The sequence below is a fragment of the Pongo abelii genome, chromosome 3, assembly GCF_028885655.2.
Source record: "Pongo abelii isolate AG06213 chromosome 3, NHGRI_mPonAbe1-v2.0_pri, whole genome shotgun sequence".
Lineage (NCBI taxonomy): Eukaryota > Metazoa > Chordata > Mammalia > Primates > Hominidae > Pongo > Pongo abelii.
Genome location: NC_071988.2, coordinates 168,675,607 through 168,694,546, shown reverse-complemented (window position 1 = coordinate 168,694,546; position 18,940 = coordinate 168,675,607). Strand labels below are relative to the sequence as shown.

The 18,940-nt window shown below is 36.2% G+C and overlaps 1 protein-coding gene across 9 annotated transcripts in view; it reads left to right on the top strand.

Moving 5' to 3' along the window:
- Window positions 1-18,940, top strand: part of TTC29 (tetratricopeptide repeat domain 29) — a 250,874-nt gene that overhangs the window by 67,006 nt on the left and 164,928 nt on the right. For all 9 annotated transcript variants that reach the window (XM_054554558.1, XM_002815193.4, XM_054554562.1 and 6 more), the window contains 2 exons: window positions 6,538-6,750; window positions 14,116-14,201. In XM_054554558.1, the coding sequence (XP_054410533.1) occupies window positions 6,538-6,750; window positions 14,116-14,201 (299 nt within the window). The remainder of the gene's footprint in view (window positions 1-6,537; window positions 6,751-14,115; window positions 14,202-18,940) is intronic.

The following is an 18,940-nucleotide window of genomic DNA, read 5'->3' as shown; positions in this document are numbered from 1 at the left end:
GATTAAAATGTAACATAATACACGTAAAGCTTTATTGTTCCTTTAGGTTGTTGTTTTAAACTAAAGTGTAATATTTCCCTAAAGTCTTCAGCAAATGTGCACAATTTTGAACTAAATATGCTTAAGACTTATACCAGTGCTGCTGAAGAAAGTCTTATGGATCTGTCAAATTATTTTTATGCAATTTTTTTCTGCAGCATTGTTTTTACTGGCAAATGTACAAGTCGATAGAAAAAGAAATAATTAGCTGTTTTCAGAATTGCTGATGCATGGAGCTAAAACAGACCAGTCTATGCGTCTTAGAGATTGTGACATTTTAAATTACCTAAACAATACCAGCAGCCATCTTTGGACATAATTAACACCTTGTCTAATTAATGTCAGATCTGGACAGAGTCATACTGTATTTATGAGATATTATTTTATTTAAACTTGCTTTTGCCCTTACTGTGTTGCAAACTTTAGATTTGTATGCTGTTTTCTTAAGTGGAGCAACTTCGTTTTTTCCTTTTTTTTCTTTTTTTGTTTCCCTCCCCCTTCAAGTAATCAATGCACTGCTGAATGAGTTCATTTTAATGCACTCAATCATGCCTCTAATGTTCGTAGCTTACGGGCGCAAGCATCAGTAATGCAGGAATGTTATATGGCTTTAGTTTGGGCCATTTCATAAAATATTCATGGAATCAAAAATGTGCATCAAAATAGCGGCTGGGAGAATTACATTTATGTTCCTGCTTTTATGGCAGCTTCACATTTAAACCCATTTGTGTTAATATCTAGTCAATCTTCCTACTTTAAAAAAAAAACTAAAATGGGAGAGATCATATACATTCTCCTTTGCTTAATATTTATTCTAGATATCTGCTGTGATACAACAAATATCTATAAACTTTCAAAGATGTTGTGCAGGGAAGAGGGCAAGCAACAATTTGGATAATACCCAACTATATAAAATCTTATTTTCCCTACATTGTGTTTGTCTTAACATCCTACCAAGCATTTGGCAGTTTACAACATTGTTTGGGTTTTGTTTGTATTTTTAATAAACGGATGGATTTCTTGTTTGTGTGGGCTTTAGATAAAGTAAAACTCCGTTGTAGTAGTTTTGTTTTGAGTGCTCGTTCCTTTAGGTGAAAAACTATAAATGCATGCCAGACTCCTCATTGTTTATGTAGATGTCATATAATTGATAAACAAAACAAAACTGAGGCTTAGGCTATTTCTGTTCATACCTGGATACTCTTGTTTGATGCTGTTGTTCACAGTGTTCTCCTAAGATGAGTTTTCTGATCCTACTTCATATTATTGAAATAAATTGACTACTAAGGGTATTTGTGGAGGGCCATCCCCAGCCTCTCCGACAAAACATTTTGGCTCTATTTTCTTCCCTGGTTCACATGAAATGTTGGTGGACTATCTGGACTTTTGCTTGGTATAGAGCCATGCATGCAGGCCTTTAGTTCAGCAGTTAGTGTGTCTTCCTTTCTTCCTTACTGTGGTCACTGTGATCTGGTTACTCACAGTGATGATGAAGATTTGCGGGCGCTTCCTGGTGCACCATGATAAAACTCACTTTCCCCTACCAAGACTTTAATACCTGTGAATAGTCCCCAGGCCTTCTTTTTGTGTCCTGTTTTCTGTTAACCTTTGTATTTGTGATACGTTGGTAAAATTATTCCACTTTTTGCTGTCCCTATTCCTTGATGGAAAATAATGTCAACACTTGATAATTCCAGAGGAGGACAGTCCTTGGACACTTAAACACTTGTTCTTGTCCTTCTAAAACATGAACATCAGAACCAAGTGAGATTTCTAGATCCTGCTGTGTTAAAGTTTATTTGGTGCCAAAAGGTAGACTAAATATGAACGCTTTGTAGAAGTTATAAAGGAATGCTATAAGCCATGTTAGAAAATCTGATTTATTAGCTACATTGATATTTATATTTAGCTTTGTAAAAGTGATCATCATATTGAGGTCTTTTGTAATGTTTCTCTCAGGTAAATTGAATTTAAAATTTTCAGTTAAAAGCAGTATGCATTATGTCTTAATAAATGTCTAGTCTTAATTAATATCAGAACCGTTACTCAGAAAATAAGATGATTTTAAAAATCCAATTCACAGTTGGAAATAGAAATTGGATGGAAATCATATCATTGTTAATCATGCTTAAAGGGAAATGCTTGCATATTTAAATTATTATGCTCTCTTCATAGCATGGGCATATCTTTTAATATTTTTTAATCAAATATTCTACTATATCATAATATATGCTTTAAATTCTGGCCAGCCTTTAGAAATTGCAGATAAGTCATTTGTGTGCCTGTGGTCATTTGGATCAAATCTTTGCTGGCTTATTTTCTTGCTGGCTTATTTACTGCCACCAAATACTTTTAGAAATGAATCCCTACATATGAGAAGAACTGGAAAACTGCTTCTGTGTAGTAGGGACCTCCATTTAAAATAGTACTAATCAAGACCCCACTGGCCTCATCTGTGGGAAAATGGTGAAGCAAGGGGAAGTGAAACCATGAACAGTGAGATGAGGCCACAGGTGCCTGAGTCTGGGGTACCCACGGAATTCCAGAGCCCCCCACAGATGTCACTGCATGGCTTAGAAGAGAGCAGAGAATTCAGATATAGCTGGTTATACAACAGCTTCTTCAGAAAGACCAATCAGAAACACATCAGGGGCTCACATCTGTGCTTTTCTTAGAGGTGACCTATGATGGCCTGAGCAAAGTCGGAGAATTATAGAACTGGAAGAGACTAAGAATCATGCAAATTTGATCATTATTTTTAACACAAGAGATTCATGTCCAGAGAATTTAACTCACTCCACCTAAGTTTCCTGGCTCTTGATTTGTTGACTAGTATCTGATGTGGTGGAACCAGTTGTGTGGGCTTTCGGTGACCTTGGGTTTAAATCCTAATCATCACTTATGATAACTCTGGGGCTTATATTTGAGTCATGTAAGCTTTGTGAGTCTCAGTTTCCTCTTTAGTGAAAAAGCAACTATCATATATACTTCACCAGTTTTAGGAATGTTCAGTAAGTTAATGTGTAGGGGAGAGAAAAGCCTTGCATTTTGACTAGCACCTAATAGGCCTTCAGGAAAGAGTAGGTCACTGTTCTCTTTTACCCAAGCATCTCAGGCTCCGTCCTCAGGGAAGACTCCAAATAGACCTTTCTGAAAGCTGAACTTTGGCCAATAACCATGAACTAAGTAGTATATTGATACTAGCCCTGAAAGCTCTAGCAAAAAGCAAATCCAACCGAAAAGCTACTGTTATTTCTAACCATCCCAAGGTTGCCTTCTGTAGTCACCAGCTGAAACCAGTGTCCTGAGGACCATCCTCACTTCATTCCTGCTTGGACAGCCTTATGCAGGACATCTAACAGCAACCCAAGACTCAGTAAGGTAACACAGAAGACATCTGGCGGATAAGGAATACGAAGACACAGCCCCAGCCTTCCCTCCACTCTTCCCACCTCCCATTTTGTCCTGATTTCATCCACTTCTCCTTTTCCTACTCGACCCTCCCATCACCTCCCCTTTCTGCCCCCATATAGATCAAATTTTGGAGGTGGATATCAGTTCTCATTTGCTATTTACATCATTATACCTCATTTGCCTCTAATTCTAATTGAGTTACCCAGAGCTTCATTTCTTTTATGATCCCTATCTATTCTGGAACTATCTGTTTTTCTCACAGTATTCTACATCCCTTTTTCCCTACTTACATGGCCAAAAAGAAATATGTGTCTGTACTTTATGACTAGATGGACACTAGATGAAAAAAGAAAAGGAACTCTTGTATACATCTTTCCAGGGCTACAGTGCTATACTTCATAGGCAGAAATATAGTTAACAGAGGAAATATAACACACATATATGTCAATGCTCCATTCTAGTTTTAAAAAATGAGGGTCATGGGTATTTGGAGCAAGGTGTTTCTGGCAAGAGGTGCCATGTGGGAGAGATGAAAAACTATGCCTGTTTTTCTGGAAGGTAAGAAAAAAAATATCAGCTAAAAGTAAAGATAGATTAGAGCCATGAACTTCAACCTTGAGTATTTGTCTCAATGTGAAAAAGATACTGAGCATTATTTCTTAAATAACTTTCATTGTATATCCTGATAACAAAATAAACATGCTTTGGTGATAGAAACTTTAGGAAATGCTAATAAGCAAACAGAAAAAAAAATCAAGAAAAAGAAAACAGAAAATCAGAAACCATAAGTTACCCATAATCCTACCTCCCAGATATAACAACGATAATGCTTTCTAAATGCTTTTTTATGTTTCCTAATATATTTACTTATTATAAACACTTGTTCACATAAGAAGATAGGCTTCTATAATATCATACTTATGGCCTGCAGTCTCCTATCATGTGAAAGTTTCATAATATAAATTTATAAACAAGTCTGCAGTACACATTGCTCTTTTTGTATGTATCTTTGCTGACATGCCCTCCTGCATGGCTCAGCAAGGACTTAGACTGTCCACGTCTACTGAATTTTGCTTTTTTTTTTTTTTTGAGATGGAGTCTCGCTCTGTTGACAGGCTGGAGTGCAGTGGCACGATCTTGGCTCACCGCAATCTCCGCCTCCTGGGTTCAAGCGATTCCCCTGCCTCAGCCTCCTAAGTAGCTGGGACTACAGGTGTGCATCACTACAGCTGGCTGCATTTTTGTATTTTTAGTAGAGATGGGGCTTCACCATGTTGGCCAGGCTGGTCTTGAACTCCTGACCTCGTGGTCCACCGGCCGCAGCCTCCCAAAGTGCTGGGATTATAGGCGTGAGCCACTGTGCCTGGCCTGTCTACTGAATTTTTCTACAGACCGTTTACTGATTATCCACCACCACTGGTTGTTTTTCTTTGAGAATACTATTCTTATTTCTATGTGCATTCTTTAATACTCATTCTGGTAACAAATTCAATGCAACAAATAGGAAGAAATTATATGCAACAGTCATGGAAGCAGCTCCAACCCACACTATTCAGTGAAATTCATTTGAGGAAAGATATTGAGTCTAATATAACCTGCATAGGTTAATTTAATATGTCATGATGATATTATTATAGGGACTCAACTAATTTTTGTTTTTTGTGGGAAGAGTAAGTTATACTTAATAAACATAATAAATTAGTGGCTATATTTCAATTTGCCTGCTGGAGTTTCTGAAGATATTATTACTGTACCAACTGATAACATTAGCTGTGTTTCTTGAGCACCTACCCTGTAACGTATAATTGTACATGCATGAATTCATTTCTCACAATAGTACCTTGAAAAATTACACAGTAATCCTGTTTTGCAGAAGAATAAAGTAAGGCACAGGGAGGACAGTAATTAGCCTGAGGCTAAACAAAAACTGGGAAAGCTGGGATAGGAACAGGCTATCTGCTTAGAGCCCACACTCACTCTTAACCACTATGGTTGGAGGGCCTAGATATAAGTGTTCTTCCTATCAATTCCAATTATGTAACTCCAATACCATAAAAGAGCATTTACATTTCAGGATATTGTGAGCATTCCCATGAGGCAATTAACAAATAAAATACAATCCACTGTATGGAGCTGCAGACTATTCTTCCAGAAATATGTTTGCTCATATTTTAGGGAAAGAAATTACTTACAGCTAATTTAGAGTTTTAGCTTGGAGAAGTTATATTTTGGATTTTATTATAGGGTAAAATCCAAAAAGGCAGTTAGTTACATTCTAATTATTCAAAACTAAACAGCATATACAAAAACCTCATTGGAAAGTCCAGTCAAATTTTGAGAAGCAGTTTAAGGAGCCATAATGTTTGGATTTGAAGTTTGTAACAGATGCATTCTTTTTTAAGAATGATGAAATTGGGAGGCTGAGGTGGGAGGATTGCTTGAGCTCGGGAGTTCAAGGCTGCAGTAAGCTGTGATTGCACCACTGCATTCCAGCCTGAGTGACAGAGTGAAAAGAGAAGAAAAAAAAAATGATGAAATTGTCATCAGTTGGAAAAGCAGTAGAGGATATTGGTTGAGAGTATCAGCTCTAGAGTTAGATTTCCTGGATATTATAGCACTAGACTTGCCATCTTGAGCAAAATTCTTAACCTTACTAAATTTTGACTTTCTATTCTGTAATATGAAATCAGAACAGTCCTACTCCATTGGATTGTTTTGAGAAATGCATATAAAGCACATAGCAGAGTGCGTGGCATACATAATGTTAAAGAAATATTAGACAATATGATGGCTATTAATAAATATTGCTGGCCTTTTACACCCTCTCTAAACATATGCAAGCCCAGTAAATTTCTACTAGCCAGAGTACATCCCTCTTGCAGGTGTCTATCTAAAATTCACGCTGAAACTGAGGTCCAATTAGAGATCGCTCCTTTCCCAGTTTAACTCATCTACAGCCTTAGAAATCCTTCACCATAATCCATGGTGTTTCTCCATTGAATAGTAAAGCTAAAACGTATGCAAAATTTCTGAAAATATATTCTGACCTCTGGTTTATACTTATGAATGGCTTTTATTCTCCAGGTCAGCTTCTGGAAGCTGCTGAGCATTATGAAGCATTCCATCAATTGACGCAGGGGCGGATATGGAAGGATGAGACAGGCCACTCTCTCAACTTGTTGGCCTGTGAGAGTCTCCTGAGGACTTACAGATTACTCTCAGACAAAATGCTAGAAAATAAAGAATACAAACAGGCCATCAAAATTCTAATAAAAGCTTCTGAAATAGCCAAAGAAGGTGGGTGGAAAAGAACACTCTCACATTGCTTTCTTTAATGGGTAGACACTGGTTCTCCCAAGAGTGAAGTAAAAATCGTCAAGTGTTAGGGTGATTATTTCCTATGAAATGCAAAGACAAATGCCATCAATTTACTTTCAAATTTCACTGTAAAACGGAGGTGTCTTAGGTCTGACAACAAGAAATCCATTAGTTTCCTGAAAGCTTTATCTCCAAAATTACAATCCACAGGGGGTAGTGTTGTAAAACAAAGAACCTAAAGTGAGAAGGTAAGATCATCTGCAAAAGTTAAGCGTGTGTGTGTGCATGCGCATGTGTGTATGTGGTTGTATATTCCTTGCAGTCTTAGAGACCTTTCATTGTTTGTAAATTCCCCATTGTCAGGTAATAAGGAAAATATGATATATATTTAGTTATTAGTAACAGGAAAATAGGGCTGTAACATATTTTAGACCTTTTTGCCTCTCAAAATGTGGCCTTTGGACCAGCAGCTTCAATACGTTATAACAGCCAGGATCTCTGGTCCCACCCCAGACCTACTGCAGCAGGATCCTCAGGTTAGCAAGATACCCAGGTGATGTATATGCACACTTAAAGCAGTAAAAATGCTTCTATGAGAGCTGCTCATGTCTTTCATAGTCTATATCATTTCTGTATGTATAAAATATAAAGAAAAAATTTGGAGCATATTCTTATAAGCTTTTAATTTGTGAAATGTACAGATATTTTGTTACCATATAGTAAATTATTACTAGAGTAGCCTTTTCAGGAAGGAGAAAAAGATAAAAGTTATGCTCCTGAACTAAAGTTTATTAGCTCATGGATATATTTAATTGATTGGTTTATTAAATAATAGATGGCTTATTTAGAGTAAGCAGGACTGATTTTCTGGGTGTGATTTTAATTTACTAAAGAGGAAAAATAAAGAGCTTAGTCTCTCTGTAACTTCTTTTAATAATATTAGTCAACATACTCACAGGAAATCACCCCCTGAAAGATGTATCTCGTTAAATGAACTGCTTTTGAATAAATGGTCTAGTACCTTCCCCCAAAGGGGTAAACACATAGTTAGCTCTTATATCAATTTCAGCAGCAAACTTTAGTCACATAGAAAGTTACATGGAATTTCAATGAAAAGGAATGCGTTGATTAGGAAAAGATATGTTACTTTAGGTTTACATTTGCTAAGTTTTAAGGTAGTTCACAAAGAAAGAAAAGTTCCTTGGGTCTCTTCCAACAGTCAGAGCCTGTCAAGCAGTCTTCTTTCAAAAAGTAACTCTCGCTTACCAAAGATCAGATCAGGAGAATACGAGAAGGCTTACTTCTTACACTGTTATAGTTTTTAATATCTTTTAAAACCAAAAAATATTTGTCCCCACATTTTTCATCTAAGAAAGTACATAGGTTAAAGGATTACACAATACTTCACAGAGCTCTTAAAGAGGGGAAATATTCTGGGACAAAGCATCCCTTTACTCTTGTCTCCTACTTTGATCAGGAAGCCGCAAGCTGATGATTACCTGAATAAAGCATGCCCCTCACATTGGTTTACATAGTATTTAAGCGGTACTGACACCAACTGTTGGCCAATTCCTTTGTTAGGGTACATTGATGTAATGCACAAATGTAGCATCAGCCAACACCTTTTACTTAACATAATGTTTTCAAGGTTCATCTATCATATAGGGCCAAATCGCCTTCCATGGCATGGTTATACCACATTTTCTTTATTCATTAATGATGGACATATGAGTTGTTTCCACCTTTTGCCTATTATGAATAATGCTGGAATGAACATTTGTGTACAAATTTTCAAAAATCTTGATTATATGCTTAGGAGTGGCATCACTGGGTTATATGATTACCGTGTTCCACTTATTGAGGAGCTGCCAGTTTTCCAAAGTGGCTTCACCATTTAACATTTCCACTAGTTTTATGTGAGGGTTTCAGTTTAGCCACTTCCTCAGCAACACTTCTTACTTTTTTTTTTTTTTTTTAAGATTTGTATACTACACATGAGGTAGTATAATAGTATTTTTTTTCTTTTTATTATTATTATTATTATTATTATACTTTAGGCTCTATGGTACATGTGCGCAACGTGCAGGTAAGTTACATATGTATACATGTGCCATGCTGGTGCACTGCACCCACCAACTCGTCATCTAGCATTAGGTATATCTTCCGATGCTATCCCTCCCCCCTCCCCCCACCCCACAACAGTCCCCGAAGTGTGATGTTCCCCTTCCTGTGTCCATGTGTTCTCATTGTTCAATTCCCACCTATGAGTGAGAATATGCGTTGTTTGGTTTTTTGTTCTTGCGATAGTTTACTGAGAATGATGATTTCTAATTTCATCCATGTCCCTACAAAGGACATGAACTCATCATTTTTTATGGCTGCATAGTATTCCATGGTGTATATGTGCCACATTTTCTTAATCCAGTCTATCATTGTTGGACATTTGGGTTGGTTACTTTTATCTTCTTCATTATACTCATCCTAGTAGGTGTAATGTGGTATCTCACTGTAGATTTGATTTGCATTTCCCTGTTGGCCAGTAATATTGAGCATTTTTTTCATGTGCTTCTTGGCCATTTGTATATCTTCTCTGCAGACATTTTTATTCAGATTCTTTGCCCAGTTTTAATTGGGTTATTTTTTTGTTACTGAGTTTTAAGAATTCTGTATATATTTTATATACAAGTGTTCCATCAGATATACGATTTGAAAATATTTTCTCCTATTCTGTGGGTTTTATTTTCACTTTCTGATGGTATTCATTGAAGCACAAATTTTTAATTTTGGTAAAGTTCAGTTCGTCTAGTTTTTCTTTTGCTGTTCTTGCTTCTGATATCATCAATAAGAAGGCTTTGACCAATGCAAGGTCACAGTGATTTACTTCTACACTTTAAGAGTTTTTAGTTTTAACTATATTTAAGCTTATGATCTATTTTCGTGTGTGTGTGTGTGCATATGTGGTGTGAGGAGGGTACGACTTCATATTTTGAAAGTGGATATCCAATTGTACTAGTACTACTTGTTGAAAACATTATTCTTTTCCCAATACATTGTAATGATACCCTACATAAAATCATTTGACCATAAATGTGGGGATTGTTTCTGGATTCTCAATTCTATTGCCTTGATCTCTCTTGTCTAACTTACAAGAATACACAGATTTTATTACTCTAGTTTTGTAGTAAGTTTTGAAATTGGGAAATATGTCTTGTAATACTGTTCTTTTTCAAGTTTGCTTTAGTTGTTTTCAACACTTGCATTTCCATGTGAATTTTAGGATCAGCTTGTTAATTTCTGCAGAAAGGGGAGCTGGAATTTTGATAGGAATTGCATTGAATCTGTCAATCAATTTGGGGAATATTGCCATCTTAACACTAAGTTTTTCAACCCATGAATATGGGATATCTGTCCATTTATTTAAATATTCTTTAATTTCTTTCAATGATTTTTATAGTTGTCAGTGTATATGTACTGCCTTCTTTTGTTAAATTTATTTTTAATATTTTATTCTTTTGATGCTATTGTAAATGGAATTGTTTCTTAATTTCATTTTCAGATCATTCATAACCTGTATGTAGAAGTAAAACTGACTTTTCTATATTGATCTTATAGCTTGCAACCTTGTTAAACTCATTTATTAGCTTTGACAGTTTGTTATGGATTCTTTAGTGTTCTCTATATACAAGACTATGGTATCTGCAAATAAAGTTTTGCTGCTTCCCTTCTATCTATGTGCCTTATCTTTTCTTGCCTAATTTATCTGACTAGAACCTCTAGTGCAACAGTTTTAAACAGAAGTATGATATTTACTGAGGGTTTTTTGTAGATGCCCTTTACTACGTTGAAAAAATTCCCTTCTATTCCAAGTTTGTTGAGGGTTTTTAACATGGAAGGGGGTTGGATTTTGCAAAATGTTTTTTTCCTACATCTATTGAGAAGGCCATGTGTTTTTGTCTTTTATCCTATTAGTATGGTATATTATACTAATTGATTAGCATATGTTGAACCAACCTTGCATCGCTGGGCTAAATTCCACTTGATCGTGGTGTATAATCCTTCTAATATGTTACTGATTTGGCTTTGCGAGTAATTTTGTTAAGGATTTTTGTGACTATATTCGTAGGGGACATTAGTTTATAGTTTTCCTTTCTTGTAATGTCTTTGGTTTGATGTCAAAATAATACTGGCCTCATAGAATGATTTGGGAGGTGTTTTCTCTTGATTGCTTAAAAAGTTTGTAAAATATTGGTGTTAATTCTTAAAATATTTTTTAAAAATTCAGCAGTGAAATCATCTGAGCCTGGCTAGCCTTTCCTTCTGGGAAGTTTTTAAATTACTAATTCAGTTACTTCACTTGTTATGAATTTATCCAGGGTTTTTATTTCTTCTTGAGTCAATTTCCGTAGTTTGTATCTTTCCAGGAATTTGTCTATTTCATCTACTTTATCTAACTTGTTAGTATGTAATTGTCCACAAAATTCTGTTATAATCCTTTTTATTTCTGTAAGGCCTACAGTTATTTACCTTTTTTCATTCTTGATTTTAATAATTTAAGAGTCTCTTTTTTTTCTCTTTTGTTTGGTCTAACTAAACATTTGTTAATTTTGTTGAGTTTTTCAAAGAATCATTTTTTGTTTTGTTGATTTTCACTATGGTTTTTCTATTCTTTATGTTATTCATTTCCACTCAAGTTTTTCCTATTTCCTTCTCTCTCTTTGATTTGAGTGTAGTTGTATCCTCTTTTTCTAGTTTATAAGGTGGAAAGAACTTTCTTATTTTTAAATATAGACATTCATAGCTATAAATGTCCCTCTATGCACATCTTAGTTGTATCCCATACATTTTGATTTGTTGTGTTTCCATTTTCATCCATCTCAGAGTATTTTTTGGTTTATCTTGTGTTCTTCTTTGACCCATTGTTTATTTAGGAGAATTTTTAATTTCCACATATGTGCAAGTTTCCCAAATTTAATTCTATTATGTATTTTTAATTTCACATTATTGTGAATACCACCTTATCAATGGAGTCTATTGTGATGACCATACTTAATATTGAAACCTGCTTTGTCCTCTGGACCCCCACTTGGCTCTCCCAATTCCCCTTAACCTGCTCTATTTTCCCCCTGGAACATTTGTCAGCATACACCTTACCACATAATTATTCTTTATTATTTATTTTCTCTCTCTTTATGCCTCTGTCCTCTAAAACATAAGTTTTGATGTGTTACTCAATTTTAGTAGTGTCAAGATTTTAGATCTAACCTTTTCTTTTTGGTTGTTTTTAATCCTATTCTTACCAACATTTTTCTCTGTTATGTTATTGCTTTCACTTTATCTTAACTTTGTCTCTATTCGTGTGCAAGAAAAATTCTCATGCTTAAATACTATTTAAAAACTAATATTTGGTGCTTCCAAACTGTATCAGTAGTAATAGATGTTTTCTTTCCTTTCTCCTCTTTGCTGAGCTTCCACTCACATAAAATTAGATGCAGATGATGGTGCCATATCAGCCCAGCCAGTTGCTAGTGCTTTAACACAGTTACACCACTTGACACAGAAAATACATACCACATACAGCCAACTTTTAACTCTAATAAGTAGCTTCCTGTCACAGCCTCTTTCTTCTATTCTGTTTTTCCCTTCACTAGTCCCACCTTTATCCCCAGAACCCATAATCCTGTACCAGAGAAAAAGTTAGGGCCCAGCTGAATTTTAAGAATTAAAATTCCCCTTACTGGATTACTGGCATCATCACCTCTGATAAGATGAGATCTTGAAGGTATAATTCTCTGCAATTGGGGAATAGCTAGAGAAGAAAAAAATACTGTCACTGGCATTTGCCATCTTATTTCCTCGAAGTCTTCAAAGAGCCGCTGCTTCAGCAGTGGTTATTTGGTGAGTGGTGAGAGTGAATGCAGCATGAAATGTTCCAGCTGACATCCTTCATGGTTGGAATGTGGAGGTCAGAAATCTAAGGATACTTCCTGTATTAGTCTATTTTGCATTTCTATGAACGAATATCTGAGGGTGGGTAATTTATAAAGAAAAGAGGTTTTTTTTGTTTTGTTTTGTTTTGTTTTTTTGTTTGTTTGTTTTACTTAAAGCTCCACGGTGCCAGCATCTCCTTCTGGTGAGGGCTTCAGGAAGCTTCCAGTCATGGCAAAAGGCAAAGGGGAGCAGGCATGTCATATGGCGAGAGAAGGAGTAACAGAGATGATAGGCTCTTTAAAGCAATCAGCTCTCATGTGGACTAATAGAGCAAGAGCTCACTCATTACCATAAGGATGGCACCAAGACATTCATGAGGGATCTGCCCCCATGACAGACACCTTCCACAGGCACCACTTCCAACACTGGGGATCACATTTCTATCTGAGATTTGGAGAGGACAAACATCAAAACTGTATTACTTACTTTCCAAAGACCAAAAACAAAGGTTAGATCACTCAGCATTTGCATTAGCCAGGAGTTAGTCACATTGGAAGCCAATGTTACATTTAATATACTAAATATAAGCAAGTTATATATTTGCCAAATGGTATGAGGTATGTCATGTTGAACCATGTTATATCTTTACACATTTTGCTTTCGGAAAGAAGTGGTTAATTTCTGAAAAAAAATTAGTAAGATATTGCAAGAATTAGAAAGACTAACTTTCTTGCAAAAAAGATGATGAAAAGCATTACCAGTGATTAGTAAAGAAAAGTGTTTGGATTTCAAATATGCATGGAATTTTGTACCAGGAAACTAAGCTCTGTCAGTTACTGTCACCTGTGCTTTAATCAATAGCTCTTAAACAGAATGTAATCAAAATAAAAATTCATTAATTTGTGAATTATCTGCAGTTAGAAACTTAGCTGAATGTGAGTCCATGTGATTGAGTATGAATGTTTGTGCACCATTTAAGGTTGTTATCCATTATCAGTTGTTTTACGTATGTAGTAGCAACTATGCTAGATGACTATAAGCCTTTACATGCTGGACTAGTATAAAAATTATACACGAATGTCAAAATGATAATATTGGGCTGTGTTTATAAAGGGAAACCCCCCTTTATAAACTAAATATAAGCAAGTTATATATTTGCCAAATAGTATGAGGTATGTCATGTATGAGGTATATAATTATATTGCTAAAGCATCTTAATTTAATATCTATGATCCAGGTAAATTGTGTTTATATCAGCCTTTTTTTTTCAGTATACAGCTAGGTTTTGGGGATTATTGATAAAACTGCATACTTTTAAAAATAATAATTTTCTACTGTCTTGAAAAGCAAGGATTCTGTTTGTTGTAATAAATCATTTCTTGAATAGTTGGTAATTTTTTTACATCTTCACTTCAGGAAGTGACAAAAAGATGGAAGCGGAAGCGTCTTACTACTTGGGCTTAGCACACTTAGCTGCTGAGGAATATGAAACAGCATTAACAGTAAGCTAAACTTTTGATCACTGCCATTTTTAATTTTTATTGTAGTATATTTATTTTATTTTCCTATATGTTATTACAAGGCCAATAGAAATGAGTTAGGCCTGACATAGGTGTGCCTATTTACTGAGATTAAAGCAGAATAGCAATATGCTAGAAGCATTTTAAAAATCGGTTTTGTTGTTTATTGAAGGTACAGTGGTATGTAATCAATTACTATGAAGTGCTTTGGGATATGTGAAAGTTAAATAAATGGAGTAATATGGCCCTCCATATGCCCATATCAACAAGGACAAGAGGAAATAGGTTTAAGTGATGGTAAAAAGTAAATAACAAAAAAGAAATTACAGTCATTTTATAATATGATTTGGGAAATTTTGCACACACAAAATTGCAGTTATAAAGCAAACAGAGTGAGCTGCATTGATGTATATCTTCAGTGCAGGTAGTGGGGAGGCAACAGAGGTGGAGGCGGGTGTTAGTCTCAGTCTGAGAAGTAGCCTGCCCTATAATCAAATCACTGTTCGGCTATTTTGCAACCAGGTTTTGTTTGGCTAAAAACAAACAAATAAAAATGTCAAGAGTGATCTTTCCTGAATTATAACTGAAGTCATTTTTTCTTCTTCTCTTACCTCTACTATGTATTTAAAGTATTTCACCTACATCTCTTATAATAATCTCCAATGTGATACACAATATTGGATTAATTTTTAGCTTTTGGGATCTTCTTTGTTCCTTTAGATATTTTTTGCTAAGTAGAATTCCTATATTTGGGCTAGATATTCTCCTCTAGCCCCCTTACAATTGGATATCATAGAAAACTTAGGTTTTCCTAGATGACTCTTATGCTTAATATTTGTAAATTAATGATTAGCATTCAGCAAAGCTTTGTTTCTGATACCTTGGGGAGCACAGAGACCAACCAGATGCACACTTCTCTTTAGGAGTTAATTTAATGAGGGTGAACAACTTGCAAGCATAACCACAATTCAAAGTAGGATGAACAGGGGCTTTTTAAGTGCAGAGGGAAGAGTGGTTGGTTCCAACACTGAAGACCAGCGAGGCTGCACCAAAAAAAAGTTTTTGAGAGACAGGATTTACACATGTAGAAAACATGAGAGTCCACAATGATAGAACACCAGATATGCACGTGTGCCCACATGCATACACACTCAACATGGACATACTCAGTGTGTTGGGAAGGACTTAGGTGGAAGATGAGATTCAGTTGGAGGTCAAATTGGAAAATTAGGTGAAAACTAGCTCATAGATATTCTTTCTCTCTCAAGTAATGCAAGCACAAAATAAATTCAAACAATACAATAAAATTCACAATGAAAACTAAATTTTCTTTCCCTCCCTGTACTCAGTCTCACAGTTCTTTTCTCAGAGACAAACACAGTTACACATTTCTGGCTTATCTTTCCAAAAATATTCTATATATTCAAATATCTAAAAAGTGCATATATATGTTTCCTTTGTGTTATTTAGAAAATTGTTGCATTTTATATGCACTGTTCTGCACCCTGAGTTAATTTCTTCCATACTAATGCATAGAGACATGCCTAGTTTTATTATTTTAATTTTTCCAGCTTTATTGAGATATGATTGGCAGATAAACATTGCATATATTTAAGATGTACAATGTGATGTTTTGATATATCTATATATTGGGAAATTATTTCCCCAATCAAACTAGTTGGCCTGTCCATCACCTCCCATATTAACCTCTTTCGTATGTGTGTGAGGACACGTTAAGATCTAGTCTCAGTAAACTTAAAGTACATAATATACCATTATTAACTATAGACAAGTCTCATTGTATTTATTTATTTATAATTTCAACTTTTAGATTCCGGGGTACATGTGCAGATTTGTTATCTGAGTATGTTTTGTAATGCTGAAGTTTGGGGTATGATTGATCCTGTCACCCAGATAGTGAGCATAGTACCTGATAGTTTTTCAGCCATTGCCCTCCTCCCTCTAGTTGTCTATTGTTCTCATCTTTATGTCCATGAGTACCCAAGGTTTCGCTCCCGCTTATAAGTGAGAACAAGTGGTATATGATTTTCTGTTCCTGTGTTAATTTGGACAAGCCTTATCTTAAGGGGTCTACATGATATCCCATTGTGTGGCTGTGCCATAATGGATTCAAACATCTTCTACTGCTGGGCATTAAGGTTGTTTCACATAACTTTTATTGTAAAGGATGTGGCAGTGAACAGTTTCATCAGATGTGACAAATTTATCCATAGAATAGATTCCTAGAGGTGGAAATGCTGGTGTATCCTATTCCTAGTGGTGTAGGATAGTCTAGTAATGAATAGATTGAAGGAGTATTTGACATCCAAGGGATGAATTACTTTACTTGAAACTGTTACTCCTTCCAGAAGAGTATTGAAATTGTTTCTCTGAAAGTACATGTGAAGCTTAAGTCCCTGCAACCTATTAACTGTGTGACACTGGGCAATTTCCCTTACACTCTTTAAGTCTCAATTGCCCCATCTATCCAGTGGGACTAATAGCTATACTTATTTCATAAAGGGTAGTGAGTTAAATGTTACTCCCCTCAAAAAAAAATCTACTTCCTAATCCCTGGAACCTGTGAATGCAGAGGTAACTAAGTTAAAGATCTTGAGATGAAGTGCTCATTCTGGATTATCTAGGTGGACTCTAAATATGAAGACAAACATTCTTATAAGAAAAAGGCGGAAGATTTGAAACAGAAGACAGGAAGCCACATGTGCAGAGGAAAAGACCATGTGAAGACAAGGGCAGAGAGTGCAGTGATACAGCCACAAGTCAAGGAATCCCTGGAACCGCCAGGAGATAAAAGAGGCAAGGAAGGATCCTCTCCTACAGCCTTTAAAAAGATCACAGCCCTGCTGATGCCTTGATTTCAGACTTGTAGCCTTCAAAGCTAGAAGAGAATATATTTCTATTATTTTAAGTCACTTAGTTTGTGGTAATTTTTATGTCAGCCCTAGAGAACTAATAAGAGGGTGATAATAAGAGATAATTTAATTTATGTAAAGTTTTAAAAGACTGTCTGCCTGGTTTGTCATAAACCTTCGATAATAATTTTTTTTTTTATTTTTTCACTAATCTAAGTCTCTGGACTTGAGCAGTAATAGTGAAGATGGAAGGAATTAGACAGATTCAAAAGTTATAAAGGACTTGGTAACAGGCTAAGTATAGGAGGTGAGGGAAACAGAGGTGCGAAGATGGGCCCCGAGTTCCTGGCTGTGGAACTGGGTGGATGCTGGTGTTGTTTACGGGGGTAGGGAATGTGAAAGGCTTGCAGGGAAATGGAGAGTTCAATTCTGGATATGTAGAACTGGAGGAGTTTTAAAGTTATTCGAGGAGAGTTCAAGTAGACAGTTAAATATGATGGTCTGGAGCTTAAAAAGAAGTCTAGAGTGGAAATATTATATGTGAAAGTTAATTTTATGTGTCAACTAGGCTGGGTCATGGGATGCCCAGATAGCTGGTGAAACATTTCTGAGTATGTCTCTGAGGGTGTTTCTGGAGAAGATTAGCATTTGAATCGGTGGGTTGAGTAAAGCAGATGGTCTTCCCCTATAAATTTGTATGTTTTCAGCAAATTGAAGCTGTGGAGTGGATGAGATTTCCTAGAGAGAGAGTTAATAGTGTTGAAAGAAAAAGGCCTAGAGCCAAATTGGATGAAAGAGGGAGGTACAAAATAGCTTAAGCAGGAGTATCCAGGAAGGCAGGGGGAACATAGAATAGATGATTTCATACCAGGTATTTCTAAAAGAAACGGACATGCAAACTGCACATTTTTGCAAACTGCAAAATCCTGGGATTTGGGCTGGAATGAGAGCACTCTATGCAGATATTTCCAGTAAATGTATCTGGATTGGAATTAGGTTTAGTTAATTCTTTTTCTTCGAGACAGAGTCTGGCTGTGTCACCCAGGCTGGAGTGTAGTGGCGCGATCTCGGCTCACTGCAAGCTCCACCTCCCAGGTTCACACCATTCTCCTGCCTCAGCCTCCTGAGTAGCTGGCACTACAGGCACATGCCACCACGCCCGGCTAATTTTTTGTATTTTTAGTACAGGCGGGGTTTCACCATGTTAGCCAGCATGGTCTCGATCTCCTGACCTTGTGATCTGCCCGCCTCAGCCTCCCAAAATGCTGGGATTACAGTGGTGAGCCACCACGCCTGGCCCAGGTTTAGTTAGTTCTTGTTATTTAATTCTCCAGCCAGAGTGGAGGCTTTGGGAAACTAGGCAAGGACGTATTCCAGCCCTCAGGCTCACTGCTATCATCCAGTAGCCTTTGCAGTTGGGAAAAGCCTGAGACTTTCTTCAGAGCCTACATTTTGACAGAATGTTTGTGGAAGAATATTGTTGCCTTCTTGGACACAGCTCACCCAGAACTGCAGACTTGCAGAAGCCAAGCACAACATTTGAACAGAGCTTTGCTTTGACTTCAGATTTGAAGGCAATGTCTTTTCACTCTCCTTAGTGTCCTGTCTTAGCCACTTTTTCTATTTCCTTTGAGTTAAAAGGACATTCTTCAAATTTTCAATTGAATCTCCTTTTACTTTTTTCTTTCTGGACCTGATGAAAGTAACCATGTTTCATAAGTGATCTATTATCTGCTTGCAAATTTCAACATATCTTCCTATCTGCAGGGTCTTCTGTGATGGCATTCCTTCTAGCTTACAATATTTCTGTTAGAAATCTATAGCAGGACAGAGCACTCCTTATTTAGT